Consider the following 23,154-nt stretch of genomic DNA (forward strand, 5'->3'; position numbering starts at 1 on the left):
TGACTTGCTTGAACTGATAAAATGTTTATTTTAAAAGTATAATTTTTACTGTTTGAAATGTTAAATTCTCCCAAAGTGAGACCCCCTTCTCTTTCATCTGAGTTCCCCTTCTTCTCATAATATGGACTGTATATTGAAATGGCAATTTTTACTGTTTGAAACTGTAATTTTTTAAGATGAAAGAGTCGTTATTTACTATAGTGATAGCTACTAATCACTTATTTTGGATATTAAATTATAAATTGTGGCTTTTATACTTTCTAAATTAAGTTCTGTAATATTTATATTTTTGCCACCCCAATATCCGCTTTACTGTTTGAAACTATAAAAATTAACCAGAATCCGAGTGAATATTACAGTTTACTTTTTTCCGTGTACTTGTAAATTTTTAGCTCTTAATTTTCAAAAGTTTTAAAAAAATGCATAACTCGTGATCAACTCATCACTATCTGAAAGGTGTAGATTAATTTTTTTCGTCTTGAAATGTAGTTTTTGAAGAAAATTATGAAAAATTATCTTTGCATTACACCCTGGTCACAATTATTTCATACATATTCTTTTGTGTCTCTTTAAAAAAGTACAATAAAAATATCAATGTATATGACTGCAAAAATAAATTGATTGATTTCGATTTTCAAGAAACTAAAATATTACTGTCTTTATTTAACTCCGTCAAAACTTCAAACTTCTATTGGAATTGTAGTAAACTTTGAAAATGCAAAAACCCATTCAACAGAAGCACAATTTGCTACAATCAGTAAAATTTTATAAAATTGTTCTTTAAAATCACTCAATCTTCACTTCCTAGCATCTAAAAGTTTTGCTTCAACGTCAGAAACAGTTTCCAAGATAATTTTACTCTTGACTGAAGAATGCTTCGTTCCAAAGAAGCCCTATTTCAAAATCACGACTTAGTCATCTACAGCTCCACTTGATGCAACAAGTAAATAAACGGATGCATGTATATGAATTTACCCGTATATGGCGAAAGATGTAAAAGAGTATCCGATGAGAATGACAATAGCGCAAAGAGCCCTTGTCCCAATCGTTGTAGACAAAGTGAAACGCGGACTTTGGGCTGCAAGGTGGGTAGTTTGCGGTGGTTGTACGGTGTGGTGAAAGCGCTACGCGTGAGAAGCACAAACCGCTGAATGGAGATAGAGCCAACAATGATCAGATAAAGATAGAGCGGGAGAAGAAAGCCAAATGGGGTTAGTTTACTGGTGAATTGCGGCTGGAAAATTCTGCCAAAAAACATCACCACTATCATCAGGTGTATCGATTTTCTGTTATGATGTTGCTGAGTACATGCGTACCGCGATCGATTGGGGTTTATTGTTTATAAGCCGATATTGCAGCGAGCTGTCCTGCCAGCGTTGAACAAAGTTATTGATCAGCAAAAGCAGATCTTGATGGATAAAGATGAAGATAACGAAGCGGACAATGATGATGATGATGATGATGATGATGATGATGATGATGGTAATGATGATGAAGCATTCAAGAAAAATGATACTCTGGTACTAGCGTCGGCGCTGGTTTTCTTGCTCTCTACTCGTTTTCCCCGTGTATTGATCCTCATAATTTCGAGGAGAGGGAAAATACTCTCACGGCCCCACCTCTGTCTCGCTCGGGACCTGAATGTATATAGAGAAGCAGAAGCGTATGCGTCGAAGAGGCACTGAGAGAACGGCCGCTGAGGGCCGCTGAGGAACGAGTAGAGAGAGTTACGATAAGGAGAGGAGGCAGACCAGGAGAAGTTGGGTAGGGTGAAAACCGACCAATAATAACGCGAGCAAGATATGATAATATTATATAATATAGAAAGGTTATATCTTGAGGCTTTATGATTGGCGGATCATATCCTCCAATGGGGTACTACGCGGATGTGGTAAAATTCATATATAATATCTACTAAGTGATGTTCCGAGGTTGACAGCCACCGGCCACGGGTATAACGATAGATATGAGATCCAGGCACGCCTACGCTATAATCATAAGCCATAAATTTCCTTTTTGGATTGAGCCCAAGAAGGCATCAATTACACGGAAAAAAGTAAACTGTAATATTCACTCGGATTCCGGTTAATTTTTATAGTTTCAAACAGTAAAGCGGATATTGGGGTGGCAAAAATATAAATATTACAGAACTTAATGTAGAAAGTATAAAAGCCACAATTTATAATTTAATATCCAAAATAAGTGATTAGAAGCTGTCACTATAGTAAATAACGACTCTTTCATCTTAAAAAATTACAGTTTCAAACAGTAAAAATTGCCATTTCAATATATAATCCATATTATGAGGAAAAGGGGAACTTAGATGAAAGAGAAGGGGGTCTCACTCTGGGAGAATTTAACATTTGAAACAGTAAAAATTATACTTTTAAAGTATACATTTTACCAGTCCAAGCAAGTCAATAATTACGGTTTGATTTTTAGCGTTGCGTTTAAAATTTACCACTTTACTTTGTAAATATTGACGTTGCTTGTATTAGAAATTTACTAACTTTATTTTATACTTTTTACATATCATAAGATCATTTTTTAGGTACGAAATGATAAATATCAAAGTCTGAATTCTTAATTATTATACTTAAACATTTTAGACATTTACATAGCGATTATTACTGTTTGAAATAGTATTTTCTTCCATATAAAGAGTAAACTGTAACGTTTAAATGGTAAATATTATAAAGTGAATAGTAAAATGACGAGTTTACTGTTTGAAATGGTAATTTTTAGCAGTTGATCATTACTTATTATAAATCGACTGTTATTTATTACAGTTAACTTTTTTCCGTATTATTAATCATCAATCATCGTTTGTTTTCAAGATTAACCTGGAATTTATGGATCCTTTGATGTTGGATTCTTTGAAGAAGTGCTATTGAATAAGTTTGAAGAGTCTCTTCGCTTGGGTGTAGGATAGCTTCTGAGACTTATAGGTCATAGATACACTGAAACTTCGTAACTGTCACCAATTGTCACTTGGATTGTTGAAGCTTTTACAAAAGGTATCGAATATTAGGATTCAGTGTTCTATTTTTCGAAGCAGATCAAGGTGCTGCTGCTGTATCCAGAGCTCGAGATTGTTGAATTATTTTAGCAGGATTGTAAGTCGATACGGGAGTGTAACTGGAGGAATAACTAGACTAGCGGACGGTACTTTTTCAAGTTGAATTGTATATTTTGGATACATAGCACGTTTGCTAGACACCAATACCAAAAACCAACTACAATCGGAGATAGAAAACTCCTATATACGAATTTTATTTATTTATTTAGTTTTTTTTATCTTTTTCACTTCTGCTAACCGATTCTCCTCCGTTGCCTTTTACATCGATATTTCTCGCTCGCGATAAAATTCAACCTTTCAACCGGGCAGTGTTTTACGGCCAATAGGAAACCAAGAGGGGGGAAAAAGAATCGCCGTATATAGTACAATACACATAGGTATGGCATTTTATTGGCGGTGGGAATGGGTGACGAGGGGCATCCGGTGGGAGAAATGTGTATAGCATTTTCGGTGAGGGAGTAGTATGCTATCGGAGGATATTGATCCTCGCGTCCGTCAAGTACCCGATGGTCCCTTCTCTTCATCTGATTCTTTTATCGTCTCTTTTTCTTTCGATACTTTTATTTCCATCCTTAATCTATGGACCGTTTTTTTTTCTTATACCCAAAACAAAACTGCTTTACGCTTTTAAGACGGAACTTTCGTTAATTGATATAACACCAACAAATCTATGACGCGGCTTAAGTGATTAAGATGACCAGTACGCTCTGCTATAATATACTAAGTCAGCCAGTATTTTTTAATTTCAGATTGTCGTTCGATTGTATCGAATTTTTTTAATCTTTAAATGACGTACACAGTGTTCAATAGATTTTTTCTCTTATTTATAACTTTAAATTTCCCGATTTTTTTGGTTTTTGAGATTTTTTTAAAATTTTAATCATACTCAATCTGAATCCAAAAAATTTTTTTATCTCGATAATTTCGATTTTTCATAATTTATTGCCATTTTTTTTGGGTTTTTTGCTATTTTTTCAAATTTTGACGGCTCAACAGGCTAATTAACGTTCAGATTCAGATTCAGTGAATTGATATACATAAAAATCATGCTTGATCTGGGTCCAAAAAATTTTATTCATCGTTGTGACTGCAGTTTTTCGCAATTTTTTGCCTTATTTTGGGTTTTTTGGATTTTACTCAAAATTTTGAGGGTGTACAGGCAAAACTGACTTCAGATTCGGATTCAGCGCGTTAAAATACACTCGGAAAAAATTAAACTGTAATAAATAACAGTCGATTTATAATAAGTAATGATCAACTGCTAAAAATTACCATTTCAAACAGTAAAATCGTCATTTTACTATTCACTTTATAATATTTACCATTTAAACGTTACAATTTACTCTTTATATGGAAGAAAATACTATTTAAAACAGTAATAATCGCTATGTAAATGTCTAAAATGTTAAAGTATAATAATTAAGAATTCAGACTTTGATATTTATCATTTCGTACCTAAAAAATAAACTTATGATATGTAAAAAGTATAAAATAAAGTTAGTAAATTTCTAATACAAGCAACGTCAATATTTACAAAGTAAAATGGTAAATTTTAAACGCAACGCTAAAAATCAAACTGTAATGATTGACTTGCTTGGACTGGTAAAATGTATATTTTAAAAGTATAATTTTTACTGTTTGAAATGTTAAATTCTCCCAGAGTGAGACCCCCTTCTCTTTCATCTAAGTTCCCCTTCTCCTCATAATATGGACTATATATTGAAATGGCATTTTTTACTGTTTGAAACTGTAATTTTTTAAGATGAAAGAGTCGTTATTTACTATAGTGGCAGCTTCTAATCACTTATTTTGGATATTAAATTATAAATTGTGGCTTTTATACTTTCTACATTAAGTTCTGTAATATTTATATTTTTGCCACCCCAATGTCCGCTTTACTGTTTGAAACTATAAAAATTAACCGGAATCCGAGTGATTATTACAGTTTACTTTTTTCCGTGCATAAAGATAGGTAGGTTCGGTCAAAAGTACTGACAACGTTTTTTTTTTTTTGTGTCGGTGTAATTTCAATGATTAGATTATGATTCGTAATCATTTAAAATTATTTCTTTTTACGCCAAATTTGGTTGTAATTATAATTTTTTCGAATTTTCGCGCGCATTTTCAACATCGATGTCTACAATCGATGTTTCGATGTTTTTGTCAAAACATCGATGGTTCGATGGTGAAAAATTTCGAAAATCGATAGTCCGATGTCAATTTTTTTTTGCTATAACATCGCCCATCCCTATTAGCCAGTTTTAAGTTGTAAGTACAAGTGGACAAGTATTGGTTGCGTGCGCACCCTTGCCAACGTGACGCTATCGCTTCTGCTATGCTAGTACCTTAGCTTCTCTAGTAGTGATACTTTGGTCTTTACTTCTGGTCTTGAAGTAACATCATAGATCAGATGTAACGTAGTTAAAATTTTCTTTTTTTCCTCGGCAGAGTCTAGCAGATTGCTAAAGGGCATTGTTATCAGCAGGATGATTGAATATTGAAGCAGAAGGTGGAGCTCCGCAATGCAGAATAGGACTCAAATGACAAGTAGCAAGTGGTAGAGTGAGGAATGAGATGACAAGTGGTCCTATCGGGTCTAATGTGAAGCAACCCCTTTGGACGTTACCTTGAACTGACAAGTCGGTATTTCTTATGAAAGCGGAGAGGTAGTTTCACCTACTATACACTTGGATTGTAATATAAGAGGGTGCAAATCCGGACCAATGAGTGAGTCTCTCAGGGGTTGCTCGAGATGGATATGATGGATTTATGGATCTAATAATGTCTCGGCGCGGGATTGGTCTTCGCGGAATATGACGGGCGGGGCCGTTTGTAGGGGGTGAACGACGGCCACCCTTCGCTACCGCCAACTACGCCACCGTGGTTGTCAACGATTTCGACGTCGTCGTCCTCGGGTCTTCTCCCTTCTAGGAACGAGGAGAAATATTGCACGTTTTAGTCCTCTGAAGTAGGGATGCAGTTATTCTGTATTCTCTTTTAGCTATTCGTTCTTATCATTATCATTCATTTATTCACCTATTTATTATTATTATTATTACTATCTATATTAATAAGAGAATAAGCAAAATTTTATGGCCAGTGTATTTATATGATAAAATAGGTTTTTATGGTTACATTTGGTATCGTTGGAAAAGTCTTGACTTGAATTTGTGCCTTTTCAAGGTTTTATGTCATTCACATCAATAGTCAATTTACGATGATAAGTATTTAAGCTGCATTCAAAAATGCACGATCTTTAGATACATAATTAAGAAATGGTCTTGTATCTCGTGAACTATTGACATTTTTAAAGATATAAGCTCATCCCGATGTTGCACTCCTCAAGACCTTTCATTTGAGTACCCACATCAATTTTTCATATTTTTATATATATTATATGTATGTATATATGAAAAATATATCAAAATGCATGTGGGTACTCAAATGAAAGCTCTTAATGAGTGTAACATCGGAATGAGCTTATATCTTTAAAAATGTCAATATTTAAAAAAGTACAGTGCAATTTAACATAATTAAGAAATTACTTTGTATCTTCTGAACTATTGACATTTTTAAAGATATAAGCTCATCCCGATGTTGCACTCCTCAAGACCTTTCATTTGAGTACCCACATCAATTTTTCATATTTTTATATATATTATATATATGTATATATGAAAAATATATCAAAATGCATATGGGTACTCAAATGAAAGCTCTTAATGAGTGTAACATCGGGATGAGCTGACATTTTTAAAATTATCAATAATTAGGAAATGACCTTGTATCTCGTGAACTATCAACATTTTTAAAGATATAAGCTCATCCTGATGTTACACTCATCGAGACCTTTCATTTGAGTACCCACATGCATTTTGATATATTTTTCATATATACATATATATAATATATATAAATATATGAAAAATTGATGTGGGTACTCAAATGAAAGCTCTTGATGAGTGTAACATCAGGATGAGCTTATATCTTTAAAAACGTCAATAGTTAGAGCGTATATTGCAATTTAACAAAAATAATTATTTAATAAAGCAAAATTTTATTTATTTATAATTCACAAGTCACGGTAGTCACATAGTGACTGCAAGCTTGCTAGTTATTAGTAATGTTATTTTTTTTATAAAAAATTGTATTTTTTTATTGTTGAATTATTTTAGACTGATTGAGTTATAAAAAATAGATGGAATTGTATCATAGAACTTTTCTTCTGCTGTATCGATAAAGAACAGTTTTTTTTTTGCACAGTCTACTTGATTTTATTTTTATCCCTCGTCTGTCTTGTTTCTGTGACCAAGCTAGAGGCGTAAGAATAAAGAGAGGAGAAGAAAAAGTCCAAGTCCTGGAAGTAAAGAAGTAGGGGAATTGATGGTCTGAGGCGAGACAAACTTTTTTTTTATCCTTTTTTTTTAATTTGATTGTTGCCGCGAGCTGATAACTATACTCAAGATTCTTTTACTGACTTTTTGTTCTTTGCGTACACTTTCTCTCTTAATTAAAAAACAAATATTTTCTTTCTAAAATTTTATATATATATATCACTGATATTTTTGATTGCTTGTTTAATTTTCTTCTTATTTATAATAATTTTGATCCAAAGAAAAGAGAGTTAAATTTTAGAATTTTTGTTTTATTGTGTTTGCAATTTATGATTTTGATTGAAAAAAATTTTTTTTTTCTCTTTAATTTGCTTTGATAAAAAATTTAGTGAGATTTATTTTATATTCACGATGATTGAAAAAAACTTAGAGAGTGGTTAAAATTTCGTCCAAGTTTTCTTTAATCCAAAAATTATTATTGATAATTGTATATTGGAATAAATGGTCGATTGTATCTGTTAAAATTCCTGCCAATAAATAATTTCCACTTGTACCGAGATTCTGGCACATGATCGGAGCTCCTAATAAAGGCTGAAAAAAATGAAAATACATTTGGGTTATTCACAAATTATCTATTATTCTATATATATATATATATATATATATATATATATATATATATATATATATATATATAGGGAAAGTGGGTTTCGTAGACCGTCAATCACGCAAAAACTACTGAACATATTGACATGGGACTAGGACCATTCGACGCGGAATGAATTGTAGATGGTTATAGGCTACTTATTTTTCGAATTCCATCAATCCTTCATCATTTTATTTCTATTTAACTTAGATAAACATTTTTCCCGCCCATAAAAACAAAAGACGAGCATTTTTCTTTAATTTATTTGTTTTTTTTATCGGCATAAAAGGAAATAATTTTTATTACGTTACTTTTTTGAGAATTTAGTTCCATATATACCTACCCGTGGGTGAATGCGTGGGTGGAAAATATACATATATAACGAAATAGGGTTCCTTTGATAAAAGTTGACGTCAAAACTACTGAAGCTATCGGGATGGGACTGCTACCTTTCGACGCAGAATTTTTCATATATGGTTATAGGCTACTTATTTTTGGATTTTATCAACCCTTTCTCATTTTTTACGATTAATTTTTATATACATTTTTTTTCCCGCTAATAAAAACAAAAGACTCATTTTTCATTCATTTGTTTTTAATACGATTTTCTTTTGTTTTTATTACATAACCTTAATATTTGATTGATTTCACGTCATTTAAAAAAAAAGTCAAAGAAAGAAGCTAATTATGTCTGGTGAACTAAGTGTTGAAAATTTATATTTATATGCTGATCGTATGTTTGGTTATGGTAAAATTGGTTTCAAGAATTAAAATAGTTAGATATCTTTGAAATCTACTGAAAATGTTGTTGTTTATCAACTAGGACTTTTTGAAACATAAAATTTAGACCCTGTCTATTGAGTTTCAATAACATTTGCTAAAAATTTCCTTGCAACAAACGTCTCTTTACCAGCGGGAAAAAAGCCATTGTAAGGTTTCCAAAACTTAACATTATATGTAGTAATTCGGTCAACGAACTCAGAATTTTACATACATGTTATTTTTGCTGATTACATAACTTATAAATTGTTCTTATTACGGGATCGAGGGAATGTTACTGATTAAAATGAATGCATTTTCCAAACACTGGGTATGTAAAAAACATGTTAAGTTTATTTTCTATGAAAAATTGATGTCGCTGAGAAAATTTTAAATGACAAAAAAATTCTTCGCACTTGAAGCTAGACAGACTTCAACTTTACTTATGAGACTTGCAATGACATTAACTAAAACTTTCAATACTCATTTGGAATCTGTGCAAGTCAAAACAATACTCTAATTAAATTTCAAGTCTAGATCTAAAAATGCAATTCTATAAAGCGCCCAGCGAAGCGGGCGGGTAACAGCTAGTATATATATATATATATATATTAGGGTGTGCCAAAATGTAACTTCCGTGGAGAACCTTTTAAAATTGGAATTTTGAGTTCCACTTTTAACAGCAGCTGTGTTTGGGCATTTCCTGAGATATTTCGGGTTGAGATAATTCATTTGATTATTTAAAGGTTTTGTAACAGGAGATTTAATTGGGCACTTCCGGCCAAATTTTGAATTTTCGCCAGAAATACCCAAACTAAGCTTCTGTTAAAAAATTCTATGAAAATCAAATACATTGTCTCACACCAAAATATATCAGCAAATGCCCAAACGCAGCCCCTGTCAAAAGCGGAACTAAAAATTCCAATTTTAAAAGGTTCTCCATGGGAGTTACATTTTCGCACACCCTAATATATATATATGTAATAAATTTAATAAATTATACGTACATCTCTGTGATATCTAAATTTATTTCTAGTGAAAAAAACTTGTGAATTATTACTAACATTATTTTTTTTCTCATCAATGACTCCCGGAGAATTTGTCAATTTGGGGAAACTATACAGCTTGTTAAGATACGTAGAATTTGTGATAATAATTTCAAGTGATAAAGTACGTAAAAAAGTTGTTGAATTTGAAATCGAGTAAGAGTTTTCTGCATCTGGGAAAGTATCTTCTATCATTCTGACGTGATAACACCGTCTTGGTATATTTCTATTGTAAATATAACTAAATGGTAAGGTATCCTCTATGTATATTGGGTTGATAGTTTCTACAGGCTCGTTGAGAACCAATAAGACAGTTCTATTGATATGAATCCGGGATGGATCTAATTCAAAATTTACTTCAACAGAAATCCACAATTAATGTTTGAAAAATAGTTAAAATTCATAATAAGACTGATTTTATTCAATAATTAGCAAATTAAGGATGTAAAGATCAAATAAATATAAAAAAATGTTAGAAAATCAAGTGGACGTTTCATAATCTCATTTTTCACAATAAAATTGATTAAAATAAAATTTAAAAAACATAAAACTCTGCTATGGTTTAGTGGCGCTATAACTTTAAGGTAAGGAAAAAAAATACTATAATAAAATGTATAGATAGATATGCAAAAAAATCCACAGTCATATATTAGTTTTTTATAAATAATAATTTAACGACAGTAAATTGAACGCTCATATTAATTGAGAAAGTCCGTCGTGTGTTACTTTAGATAACAAAAAAAAATTATTCCAGTACGATCATTTTTTAGACCAATTCCCCTGCCACATACACCAATACATTAACACAGACATACAGACGTCCAGAAAAGATTATTTTTAATGTTATTATTTATTATGTTATACAAAATAATTTTTATTGAAATATATTTTATGTCCCGAGTAAAAATGAAATTATTATTTTTTACGGAAAAATAATAAATTTCGTTCGACCGCCGCACCACCGCTGCACGACCGCGATTTGGCGGACTATTACGCCGCACGCTAAAAATTTACTCCCCCTAGCATCGCCGCACTACCGCTGCACCACCGCCGCACAAATGCTAAATCATACCTACAATTTCACAAAAAATGGTATCATAATTAATTTATCACGCAATAATTAATTAATAAATAATGCGACTAGAAATCTTTATGTAAGACCTATTGATCAACCTCCTTTTAATCGAATGCCTAATATTAAAAAAAATTTTTTAATCAGGCCAAAGCACCGCGAAATTATTGATTTTTTTAGTCGTATTGTTGATGTAGATTTTTAATTTCGTCCTCGGGTTGCACAGAAGCGGTACGCCTATCGAAATACTCTGAAAGAATTTTAAAAATTGAACTGTGATGGGATTCGAACCTGGATCGTCTGCATGGAAGTCTCGAACATTGCCAACTGCACTGCAAGCCATACTTAACTTAAAAAATTTAGTTAAGCTATTTGAATGATCAACGAATATATTATTTCAATGTATATACCATCAAACAGTGGTATGGTGCGGCGGTGGTGCAGCGGTGGTGCGGCGAATAGAAATTTATTTACTTGTCACGGCGCTGGTGCGGCGGTAGTGCGGCGAATAGATAAATTCTTTACTTGTCACGGCGGTGGTGCGGCGGTGATACGGCACTTATAAAATAACCAAAATTGTCACGGCTGTAGTGCAGCGGTGGTGCGGCGCTTAAAAAGCCGTGCAGCGGTGTTGCGGCGGTGGTGCGGCGGAATTCTGTTTTTACTCGGGGTGTCTGACAAATTATTTGACTTGATATTAGTACACTCATATTAACCTGTAAGTGCGATATAAATAACAAAAAATCAATTTTAGTTTCGAGAAAACTGCTTTTAATAGTCTTATAGTCGATTTAAAACTCTTAAAATAGTCTTAAAAAAATCATTAAAAAATTTTCAGACTGTTTTAAGATCATATCACAGCGACAGCTTCGGAAAATTATTATAGAGCGTCTTAAAATAGTCTCAAAATGATCTTAAAAAAGTTTTAAAATTGTCCGATAATAATTTTTCAACAATTTTAAATTCAATTTAAAAAAAGCGTACTCAAAAATGCGGTTAGAAAGTCGTAAAATCGTCTAAAAAATATCTAAAAATTAATTTTCATAATAAATTTCTAAAAATTTGCTCTCGAAATTTTTTTTTGGCGTCTTAAAAGAGTCTTGGTTTGTGTCAAGTTTAAGATCTTAAACGAACGACAATTTTAAGACGATTTTTTATACGAGTTTCTTTTGATTTTTACAAAATTACTAAGTAATTGGTAAATGTTTGAGCTTTTAAGATTATTAAAATGCTTTTGTTAGCTTTGCCTGTATCTACAGAAGCGCTCAAAAGTATTTTTGACAAATATATTAAATGGTTTAATTAAAAATAAATATAAAACACAATAATCACTTATTTATTTTTTTAACAGCTTTTAAATAATCTACAGAATAGTATCAAAGTGGTCCTTGTTTGTAACAAAAGAAAGTTTAATTTTTAAAATATTAGGGAAATGGTTGCTCAAAAGTATTTTGACATGGTTGAAAAAAACTAACGTATAATGAGTGTTTTTTCATGCCGTCTAGGTCAAATAACTAGTAGATGTTGTTCAAGTCAAGAGATGGATACTTCCATCTTCCCTTATTGGTTGAGAGATATCCTCTCTGTACATAAGTTCGATTATTTTTTCGAAAGTCTGTCTTTACGCTCCTTCAAAATAATTTCTTTCAATTAATTAACATTTTTAGTACTCGAATGGATACTACAAGCTTACAGCTTTACTAGTATTCAAGTTTGATGGATTTCCATCGAACTTATGTACAGAGAGGATATCTCTCAACCAATAAGGGAAGATGGAAGTATCCATCTCTTGACTTGAACAACATCTACTAGTTATTTGACCTAGACGACATGAAAAAACACTCATTATATATATACAATTCGGTCATGAAAACACCTTTAGTAATCTAACGTATAATGTTGTCAAAATACTTTTGAGCGCTAACGAAATCTTTAAACTCAATTTTCGGCCACTTCAAAACGTCGAATTGAATTAAAACTTTGCACATTTATTAGGTGACAATACAATAATTTAATTAGCGATTTTTTAGATCCAAAGATCCATAAATTAAAAAAATAATATACACACTTTAACGGTTAATCAAATTAAAAAGTAGAAAATTAATAATAGCTTAAAAGACTAAAAAATATTTTTTGATAAAAAACCAAACTAAAATATAAAAAATAAGTTTGAAATAAAAATAGAATGATTAACAAAAAACATTAATTTTATCGTAAAAAAGCTTGGGGTGCTTTTTAAGATATTTTTATAATGATTCTACTTTTACCAGTTAATAAAATATTTACAGTTAATAAAATATTAATATTTAAAATAAAAAAATAAATAAAATTTACAGCAATTAAAATCAAGCTTTTTTACACTAAAATCAATTTTTTTTTATTAATCAATCTGTTTTTATTTTTAAACATTAAAAATTATTCTTTCCTTTTTTGGTTGATTTTTGATTGATTTTGTGAGTTAAAAAAATATTAAGCAAAACAAAAGCTGTCTTTGTTAAAGTAAAGTTTTACAAAATTTTTTTGATTCAAATAAATTTTTTTTTCTGTGTAGAAATATTTCATCAAAATTTTTTTATAATATCCTCCAAAATTCCAAATATTGAAAATAAAAATAACATTTTTTTAATAATCCATGATTAAGACTCAATGGCATTAATTTTATTTTTACTCTAAATGAATTACGTTATAAATGTATTGCTTGACTGTTGAGAAAACCTAGCTTTTGTTTCATCCAGTTTCCATTAACGGCAAAATACGCCGGAAAATTGTCGAGTGTATCAATTAAAATTCCCGTTAGTTGAAAGGGATCTTGGGGATGAGATCGGCAAACTAGCGGAGAGCCTGAGGATCTAGAAATTGTCTGAAATATTCAAAAGTATGATTATTTATATTGTTAGGTATGAAAAAATTAGACACTAATGAAGATAATTCTTACATTTTCAATGAATTTTTGGGAGCTGGTTACGAAGATAGAGTCATTGCTAATATACAAGAGTGAAATATTGCTATTATTTTTTATGTCATCGACAAATTTTTGGTGAACAGAAGCATGATAGATGCTCTTTATCTCTGAAGACGTCAGAATTTTACCGTTAGATATTATACTGTAAGGAATTGCCGAATCAATAATCGAATTTGTTTCAAAAAAATTTGGAGTAATCTCAAGACGATAGCATTCTTTGGGGTTTTGTCTATTGTTTATGTCTTGCGATGTCATTGAATGTGTGAAACTCGCTGGAACCATCGAGTTTATTGGCTCTTTTAACACCAAAAGTATTGGTGTTTTCATATTTATATATTCATGGTTTTCTGATGGGATGTTCGGAAGAGATTTATCTGAAAAAAATTAAAATTTTATATTTTTATGTATAATTTTAATACAGTAAAAAAAATTTTATGAAAGTTAAAAAAATAAAAAAAAAAATGTACATTTTAACATGAAAAAAATTAACTTTAAAATTAAAACATTAAAAAATTAACTTTAAAATTAAAACATTAAAAAAATTAGAATTAAAAAATTAACAGAAAGTTAAAAAAATAAAAAAAAAATTAGAAATTTAAACATAAAAAAAATCAAATTGAAAATTAAAACATTAAAAAAAATCAAATTTAAAAAATAAACAAAAAAATTTAATTAAAATTAAATATAAAACTTGAAATAAAAAAAATTTTTTTTTGATCCCTAAGAGTTCACAAATTGATCCCACTGGTTTCTAAATTTTCTATTAAAATAGTAAAAATTTTTTCAAAATTGAAGTCAAAATATTTTCTTGATAAAAAAATATTTTTTCAAATAGTAGTATCGTTAGTTCGAGTTCATTTGTTCCTAATGATTAAAATTTTTTGGGTATATAAAACACCTTGTGAGCTTTGAAGGTTAATTCAAGAAAATATTAATTTATTTATATCATTAAAATAAATAACTGAAATTGAAAATATTAATCGTACAAAATATTATTTCTTTCTGAATTGATAAAAAAATATTTTTAATTCAAATAGAAAATCTGGAATAAATTAAATTATTTCAAAGAATTTCATTGGTTTGTATCAAATAAAATCTATTTAAGCCAAGAAAAATTTATAAGTTCAATAACTTTCCTGCCTGATTTAATTTAATTATCGCTATCTTTTACAAAAAAACATCAATAATTAGAACATTATTATGGGAAATACAAATAAATTTTAAAAATGTGTGCGGCATGCTTTCCTCAACTGTGCAATGACTTTAAAATAAAAAAAATAAATCTAAATTAGTAAAAAATTAAATTTTGTTCAAAAGAAAAAATCTTAAATTAACAAAATAGTTTTCAAAAATTTAATTGTTTTTAATCAAACTTTTTTTTTTCAAAATGATCTTAGTTGAAAATAATTTTTCCCGAATCAAGTTAATCTTTCTACACTAGTGTATAAAATTCTTACCCTGTTTCAAGAATCCGAAATAAACGTAACTATTCAAGAAGTACTGAACCCTGTGTAGCTGAGCTCGATTTATCGAAGCTCGGTTGTTTTTCCATTGGTAAACACTGACTGCATAAGAGTATGGTGAAAAACTAGAATAAAATAATAATTTTTTGAATAAATAAAACAATAAATAATAGTTTAAAAAAACTAAAAACACGCTTTTTATAGAAAACCAAACTAAAAAATAGAAAATAAATTTTAATAAATTTAAATTAAGAATAGTGTTAAAAATTTCAATAAATATAAATTAATAATAGTGTAAATAAAAAAATGTATTTTATTTTCAAAAAGCATGGGGTGCTTTTTAAGATATTATCAAAATGATAATCACTCTACTCATATCTGTCAATAAAATATTTATAACTATTGACACCATGCACTCGCGCTTTTTAAAATAAAATACATTTTTTTATTTACACTATTATTAATTTATATTTATTGAAATTTTTAACACTATTCTTAATTTAAATTTATTTTCTATTTTTTAGTTTGGTTTTCTATAAAAAGCGTGTTTTTAGTTTTTTTAAACTATTATTTATTTTTTACTTTTTAGTTTGGTTTATTTATAAAAGCGTGATTTTTTAGTTTTTTTAAACTATTATTTGTTGATTATCGAAAATATTCAGGCGCGCAAATTACCCACGGAGAGTTACATACTGACATACTGACATACTGACAAACTGACATACAAGTGAAGCTAATATAAAGCGTGTAAAAATAACGAAAATTTTTGAAAATAATATTTTACTTACTCTCGGACACAAGCTCTAGATGCGAGGACAGCTCGGGGATGAATTAATATTCCATTACATAGATAAAGTCCACTGTCAGGTCTATAAAGTTGGAAAATGGGTACTAATGTTTGAATAACGGTACTTATCGAATCAATGTGCAGGTTATCAGTAGGATCTGTTTTATGCAAAAAAATTTTTTTTTAATTCAATGTTGTAAAGTAGATTTATAAATACTATAGTCACTTTGCGGCTGCTGAGATTTACGAATTATTAATAAGAAAACTTTGGCTTAATGATTTTTTTATATTTATAATCACAGTGTAAATAGTTTGGGTACTTTTTAAATCAATTTTAAAAATAATAGTGCTATCACAGGATCAATTATAAATGATTTAATGGACAAATGTGACCAAACGAATTTATAGAACCAAAAAACTATTGAAAACTCCTTCAAAAACTTGACATAAAAAATTGACTATTAAAAAATATATGAAACGAAAGGCACTAATTCTTATCAAGACCTTTTTGATGATACCAAAATTAACTATAAAAATTTCTTTAAAAATAATAATATGCTCGTCACAAAATTTTCCTTACTCTCTCAATTATTTAAATCATAAATAACTATAGCTAGAAAATATCAAACCTAATTTACGATAAAGATATACCCTTTATTAAATTTTTCTTAGTCTTTTAATTATATAAGTTAATTTTTGACATATAACCACGGGAAAAAAAGTAAACTGCAATATTCACTCGGATTCTGTTAATTTTTATAGTTTCAAACAGTAAAGCGGACATTGGGGTGGAAAAAATATAAATATTACAGAACTTAATATAGTAAGAATAAAAGCCACAATTTATAATTTAATATCCAAAATATGTGATTAGTAGCTGTCACTATAGTAAATAGCGACTCTTTCATCTTAAAAAATTACAGTTTCAAACAGTAAAAATTGCCATTTCAATATATAGTCCATATTATGAGGAGAAGGCCATATTAAAGCAAATTTTAAGGGAGTTGGGAAAGAACGGATAGGGAAAAGGGGGGGACCTACTCAGTGGGAATTTTTCCGTAATTGAAAAAATAATCAGACAGCCCAGACTGGGAATCGAACCCAGATCTCTCGGTTACGCGCCAAGGGCTCTACCAGTTAAGCTATCCGAGACAAGTACTGACTACTTTATTCAGTCACGTATATAAGACCCACCGAGCAAACAACGCCACCGTCCATCTTACGGTAAAGAGCCATATTTGGTTATGGGGAACTCAGATGAAAGACAAGGGGGTCTCACTCTCGAAGAATTTATTAAGGGGGTAGATGCACTTAGAATTTTTGAAAAATCGATTTTTTTTTATTTTCTTAAAGTATGATGTTTTAAGAATATTCTCTGAAAATTTCAAGTCAATCCGATGAATAGTTTTCTAGATACAACCCTCTCGGTTCTGACTAGAGCATGTAGCGGACGGCAGCTGCAAAAACTTTAAACGCGTTTTTATCAAATCTGTGTTTTTCCATTCGGTGACTAATATAACTCGAAAACCATTCGGTGGATATTGATGAAATTTTAATATTATCTTTTTGGCATTAAGAACTAGTCTTTAATCGAAGGATATTGATTTTTGTTGACAGTTACTATAATTTTAAACAATTAACATTTAACTTTTTATCGAAAATCAGAGTCCAAAGTTTCGAATGCCACCATTTTGTAAATTTTCAAAAAAAAAAAAAAAGCTTCGATTAAAGACTGGATTTATTATTAAACTAAAGGTTTCACCTTGGTTTTTCAAATTCAGATGATCTAAAAGGCTTGTGTGATGGTAACCGCGAAGCACTACTCGCGGGAGAGGATCCAACCAATATGGCGATATTTTAATAAATAATATATATATATTTTTTTTTTTTCATAAATGTTAAGTTAAAGCGTTGTATAAAAACTCTGTATAATTTATTTTGTAAAATAAACTTAATTACTGTAAAAAAGAAATTTTTTAAAATAGAGCTTTTTTTACGCTTCTGAGTGCATCTACCCCCTTAACATTTGAAATAGTAAAAATTATACTTTTAAAATATACATTTTACCAGTCCAAGCAAGTCAATAATTATAGTTTGATTTTTAGCGTTGCGTTTAAAATTTACCATTTTACTTTGTAAATATTGACGTTGCTTGTATTAGAAATTTACTAACTTTATTTTATACTTTTTACATATTATAATATCATTTTTTAGGTACGAAATGATAAATATCAAAGTCTGAATTCTTAATTATTATACTTTAACATTTTAGACATTTACATAGCGAATATTACTGTTTGAAATAGTATTTTCTTCCATGTAGAGTAAATTGTAACGTTTAAATGGTAAATATTATAAAGTGAATAGTAAAATCACGATTTTACTGTTTGAAATGGTAACTTTTAGCAGTTGATCATTACTTATTATAAATCGACTGTTATTTATTACAGTTTACTTTTTTCCGTGCATATTCACGAGTACAAAATAAAATAAATTAATGAACAAAATTTGTTTATCGCTAAATTTGAATCTACTTATAACTACTTCGAAAACTTATCATAATAAATAAACTATTATAGCCCGAGTAAAAATGAAATTATTATTTTTTACGGAAAACTAATAAATTTCGTTCGACCGCCGCACCACCGCCGCACCATACCGCCGCACCACCGCTGCACGACCGCCGTTTGGCGGACTATTACGCCGCACGCTAAAAATTTACTCCCCCTAGCATCGCCGCACTACCGCTGCACCACCGCCGCACCAATGCTAAATCATACCTACAATTTCACAAAAAATGGTATCATAATTAATTTATCACGCAATAATTAATTAATAAATAATGCGACTAGAAATCTTTATGTAAGACCTATTGATCGACCTTATATGAATCCAATGACTAGTATTAAAAAAAAATTTTTTTAAATCAGGCCAAAAGCACCGCGAAATTATTGATTTTTTTAGTCGTATTGTTGATGTAGATTTTTAATTTCGTCCTCGGGTTGCACAGAAGCGGTACGCCTATCGAAATACTCTGAAAGAATTTTAAAAATTGAACTGTGATGGGATTCGAACCTGGATCGTCTGCATGGAAGTCTCGAACATTGCCAACTGCACTGCAAGCCATACTTAACTTAAAAAATTTAGTTAAGCTATTTGAATGATCAACGAATATATTATTTCAATGTATATACCATCAAACAGTGGTATGGTGCGGCGGTGGTGCAGCGGTGGTGCGGCGGTCGAACGAAATTTATTATTTTTTCGTAAAAATTAATAATTTTATTTTTACCCGGGCGCGTCACAGCTGTGGTGCGGCGGTGGTGCAGCGGTGGTGCGGCGAATAGAAATTTATTTACTTGTCACGGCGCTGGTGCGGCGGTAGTGCGGCGAATAGATAAATTCTTTACTTGTCACGGCGGTGGTGCGGCGGTGATACGGCACTTATAAAATAACCAAAATTGTCACGGCTGTAGTGCAGCGGTGGTGCGGCGCTTAAAAAGCCGTGCAGCGGTGTTGCGGCGGTGGTGCGGCGGAATTCTGTTTTTACTCGGGAGAAAAGCAAACCGACGGTCTAATTAGCAATTTGTCTCTCCTTATTTTTTAGAGGGTGATTTTTCAACATTTTGATGTTGCAATAATCCCATTATAAATTATTTGAATGATTTGAACATAAATATTATATCTCTATTAGATAATAATGATATTAAATGATTTTTTAAAGTGATAATAAATTTTGAACTAATTGTTTTTTTCGTACAAATAGAAGATTCTCTAAAATGGAGTTAGACAATTTGCTAATCACAACGTCGATATGAAACAATGAAAAGGCACAACTTCAGGTCAAGACCTTTCCAACGATACTAAATTTAATCATAAAAACCATTTTATCATATAAATACACTGGTTCAAAATTTTGCTTATCATCTTAAGTTAATAATATAGATTATCTGTGAATTATAAAAAAAAAAAACGTAATTTCTATAAAAATTTTACCTCGATCCTTTATTATTTCTAATGCTGTGTTGAAAGTGAATAATTGTAGTAATAGCGAAGAGAAAAAGCAATATTTTTTAAATTCAATCATTTTTCGTTATTTTACTACAAAGTACTTTCTTAAATATAAAATTATTAAAAATAATTCTTTATAACGCTCACAATATAGAAATATTTTTCTACTCGTAATAAAATAGTGATCAATTCAATTAGACGCACTAGTGTTATCTATACTTTTTATATCATTAAAAAACTATTAACATCTATCCTCGGTATTTTGATGACACGCATTACATGTAGCAAGTCACGTATGTGCTTTATGTAAGTTAAAAATAAAATTTATTGTGTGAAAAGTCAATTCAGTAACTGCTGACATTATTACGCTAAGATAAATTACTTGTAAGTAATATTTTAACTGATAATTAAAATTGGATTGTAAATTATGTTTGCCGCTTATTTTAAAGACCGAGAAAAAATTTTTTTTCTTGCGGTAATACTGTTTTATTGTGCGCAATTACAAGACAATTTATTTTTGATAAAAACAATGGTCTTTAGATTTGGAAATTTCATCTTCGATTTAATAATGGAAAAAGACCTTATGATATTGGGGATTTTTCTATTTTTTAATAGATCTAATTTAAAATTTGGAAAATCCAATTAATATTTTTATCATATACTGTGCTCGTTATTGATAAGGCCTATCCCTTAGAGCTCGTTATTGATAAGCTATCGGTTAATGAGTTCTAATTAATAGATATTTGGAATGATAAGAATATTAATTTATAAATTTTGATATTAATTATTAATTAAGGAAATTCCCTATTAAAAATAAAGTTCATACTAAAAATAAAAAATTTTTATTTTTACAATCGAAAAAAATTATTTTGGGAATAAGTTTGTTTTGATTTAAGAATTTTTTGTCTTGAAAATCTATTTCTTAGTTTGGAAATTCGGAATTTACGATCAAAAGTATATTGCCTTTATTTATAATAAGAAAAAAAAATTTTTAAACTTAAATCTAATAATTGAAACTTATTTTGGGAGTAATTGAAAACGCGTAGCTTCAAAAATTAAATTCTTCGATAAAGTACCAAGTAATTTTGTTTATTGATAATAATAAATTGTTTCGTTAAATTCGTAAAATTTCGCAACAAAAATAAAAAAAAAAATAGTTTTTTTGAATCAAGAATTTTTTTTTTCAGTATTTTTATTAATAAAATTAAATTAGACATAATATACTTAAAATTTTAAATAAATCATATTAAGTTTGAATTAATTTTTTCACAATATTTAATTTTATATCTGTTTATTGTAAATATTAAAATTTTTTTGAAAAATATTAACATGAAAATTTATCAATTAAATTGGTTATTTTTGATTTTATTTACAAAAAGATTTTATTTTAAACAAATAAATAGTATATTACACCCCTTGGGAAGGAAAATAACAAAAGCCTCAGATCACATGTAATTGTTGGCCGAGGCGAAGCCGAGGTCAACAAACATGTGATCTGAGGTTTTCTTTTTTACTTCCCAAGGGCTGTATAATATTTTTTCTCCTGCCTAAGCCGAAAGTTCAAATACCTTCCGCTTGCAGCCGGAATAAAGCAGCAGTTTCTATCCTCGGAATAAATGAACGCGCACGCGCAATAGTGCCTACATCGGCTCTCACGCATTGTACGTTCTTCTCTTTAACACATACTTTTTCCGTCAGCACTTCATGTTGCGTCATTAGTGCAATATACTATAATTATAATAAAAATAATGTAATTTAGTGATAATGTGATTTATGATAATGTTTAGTGATAATTTAGTGATAATGTTATAGTTTGAAAATTTCAAAAATTATCATATTGTACCAAAAAAAGGTTGATTTACATAAAATATGTTAAATCACCAAGTCACTAGAATTATTCTTATATTAAAATTATCATCTAATATTATTATTAAGATTATCCATAATTATTATGAAATGAATACTTATAATTACTATTAATATTTATCAATATGAATATTTGAAGTTATAACACAAAATTAATTTTTTTAATATCTTTACTTAAATAATAATTTTAAATTATTAGTTATGATAATTTTAAATTAAGTCACTAAAATTATTCTTATATTAAAATTATCATCTAATATTATCATTAAGATTATCCATAATTATTATTAAATGAATGCTTATAATTACTATTAATATTTATCAAAATGATTATTTAAAGTTATAATAAAAATTATTCTGTTATTTTCATAACACTAATTATTTTTTAATATCTTTACTTAAATAATAATTTTAAATTGTATTTTTCTTGACTGGGGGCTCCGCCCCAGCCTCCAGGGGCTTCGCCCCCGGACCCCTTCCATGATTACCTACGATGCTATTGCATTAAAAGATTCGCGAACTTTCGGCTTGGCAGGAGAAAAAATAGTATGTGTGACACGGGACGAAAGTACTACATCCTCACCCGCGTGTTTGCCACCCTCGCCTTCGGCTCGGGTGGCAATCACACACGCGGGACAGAATGTAGTACTTTCGTCCCTTGTGGCACAATATACTATTTTCTTATTACGCCGGTCAAAAGTACGGGGTTCCCGCTGCGATTTCACGGCAGAAAGCCTCAGTTTTATGCCGTGATCAATTCGCACATGCGCCCTACGACGGGGAGCCGAAATAATGTATTCATGCACTGACAACGAGACACGAGGCGGCAGAAAGTCCGAAAGTCGGTAGTCGCGCTCACTCTATTACTTATGTTTATAAGCCTAACTTTACTTGTGATTGTTATGAATGTATCTGTCTTGTTATGTGTCGATGATTTTAGGTTGAAACTAAGTTAATTAAAGAAAATAAATATTTATTTTAATGAAATGAGACTTATTAAATATTTAAATTACAAAAAAAAACGAGAAATATTTTTTATTCTGATAGATATTTTCAAATAAATAAATTCATTATTGAACAAATAATTATTTGAAAAAATACACAGATTTTTTTCTTAATTTTTTTTTCT

At 29.8% G+C, this 23,154-nt stretch overlaps 1 protein-coding gene across 1 annotated transcript; it reads right to left on the minus strand.

Moving 5' to 3' along the window:
• Positions 1–13,619: 13,619 nt before the first annotated feature.
• Positions 13,620–21,875, minus strand: LOC123273413. Its single transcript, XM_044740812.1, has 5 exons — positions 21,728–21,875; positions 16,150–16,306; positions 15,356–15,486; positions 13,872–14,272; positions 13,620–13,796 (listed from the first exon to the last, which is right to left on the minus strand). The coding sequence occupies exons 1-5, from the start codon at positions 21,873–21,875 to the stop codon at positions 13,620–13,622; spliced, it is 1,014 nt and encodes a 337-aa protein (XP_044596747.1).
• Positions 21,876–23,154: the final 1,279 nt, after the last annotated feature.

This window comes from Cotesia glomerata, linkage group LG10 (genome assembly GCF_020080835.1).
Source record: "Cotesia glomerata isolate CgM1 linkage group LG10, MPM_Cglom_v2.3, whole genome shotgun sequence".
Lineage (NCBI taxonomy): Eukaryota > Metazoa > Arthropoda > Insecta > Hymenoptera > Braconidae > Cotesia > Cotesia glomerata.

Coding starts and splice junctions, on each gene's coding strand:
- LOC123273413 (XM_044740812.1), bottom strand. CDS start 21,875: ATGACGCAACATGAAGTGCTGACGGAAAAAGTATGTGTTAAAGAGAAG. Junction 16,307..21,727: donor ATTCCGGCTGCAAGCGGAAG/GTATTTGAACTT, acceptor TGCATAAAACAG/ATCCTACTGATAACCTGCAC. Junction 15,487..16,149: donor TCTAGAGCTTGTGTCCGAGA/GTAAGTAAAATA, acceptor ATTTTATTCTAG/TTTTTCACCATACTCTTATG.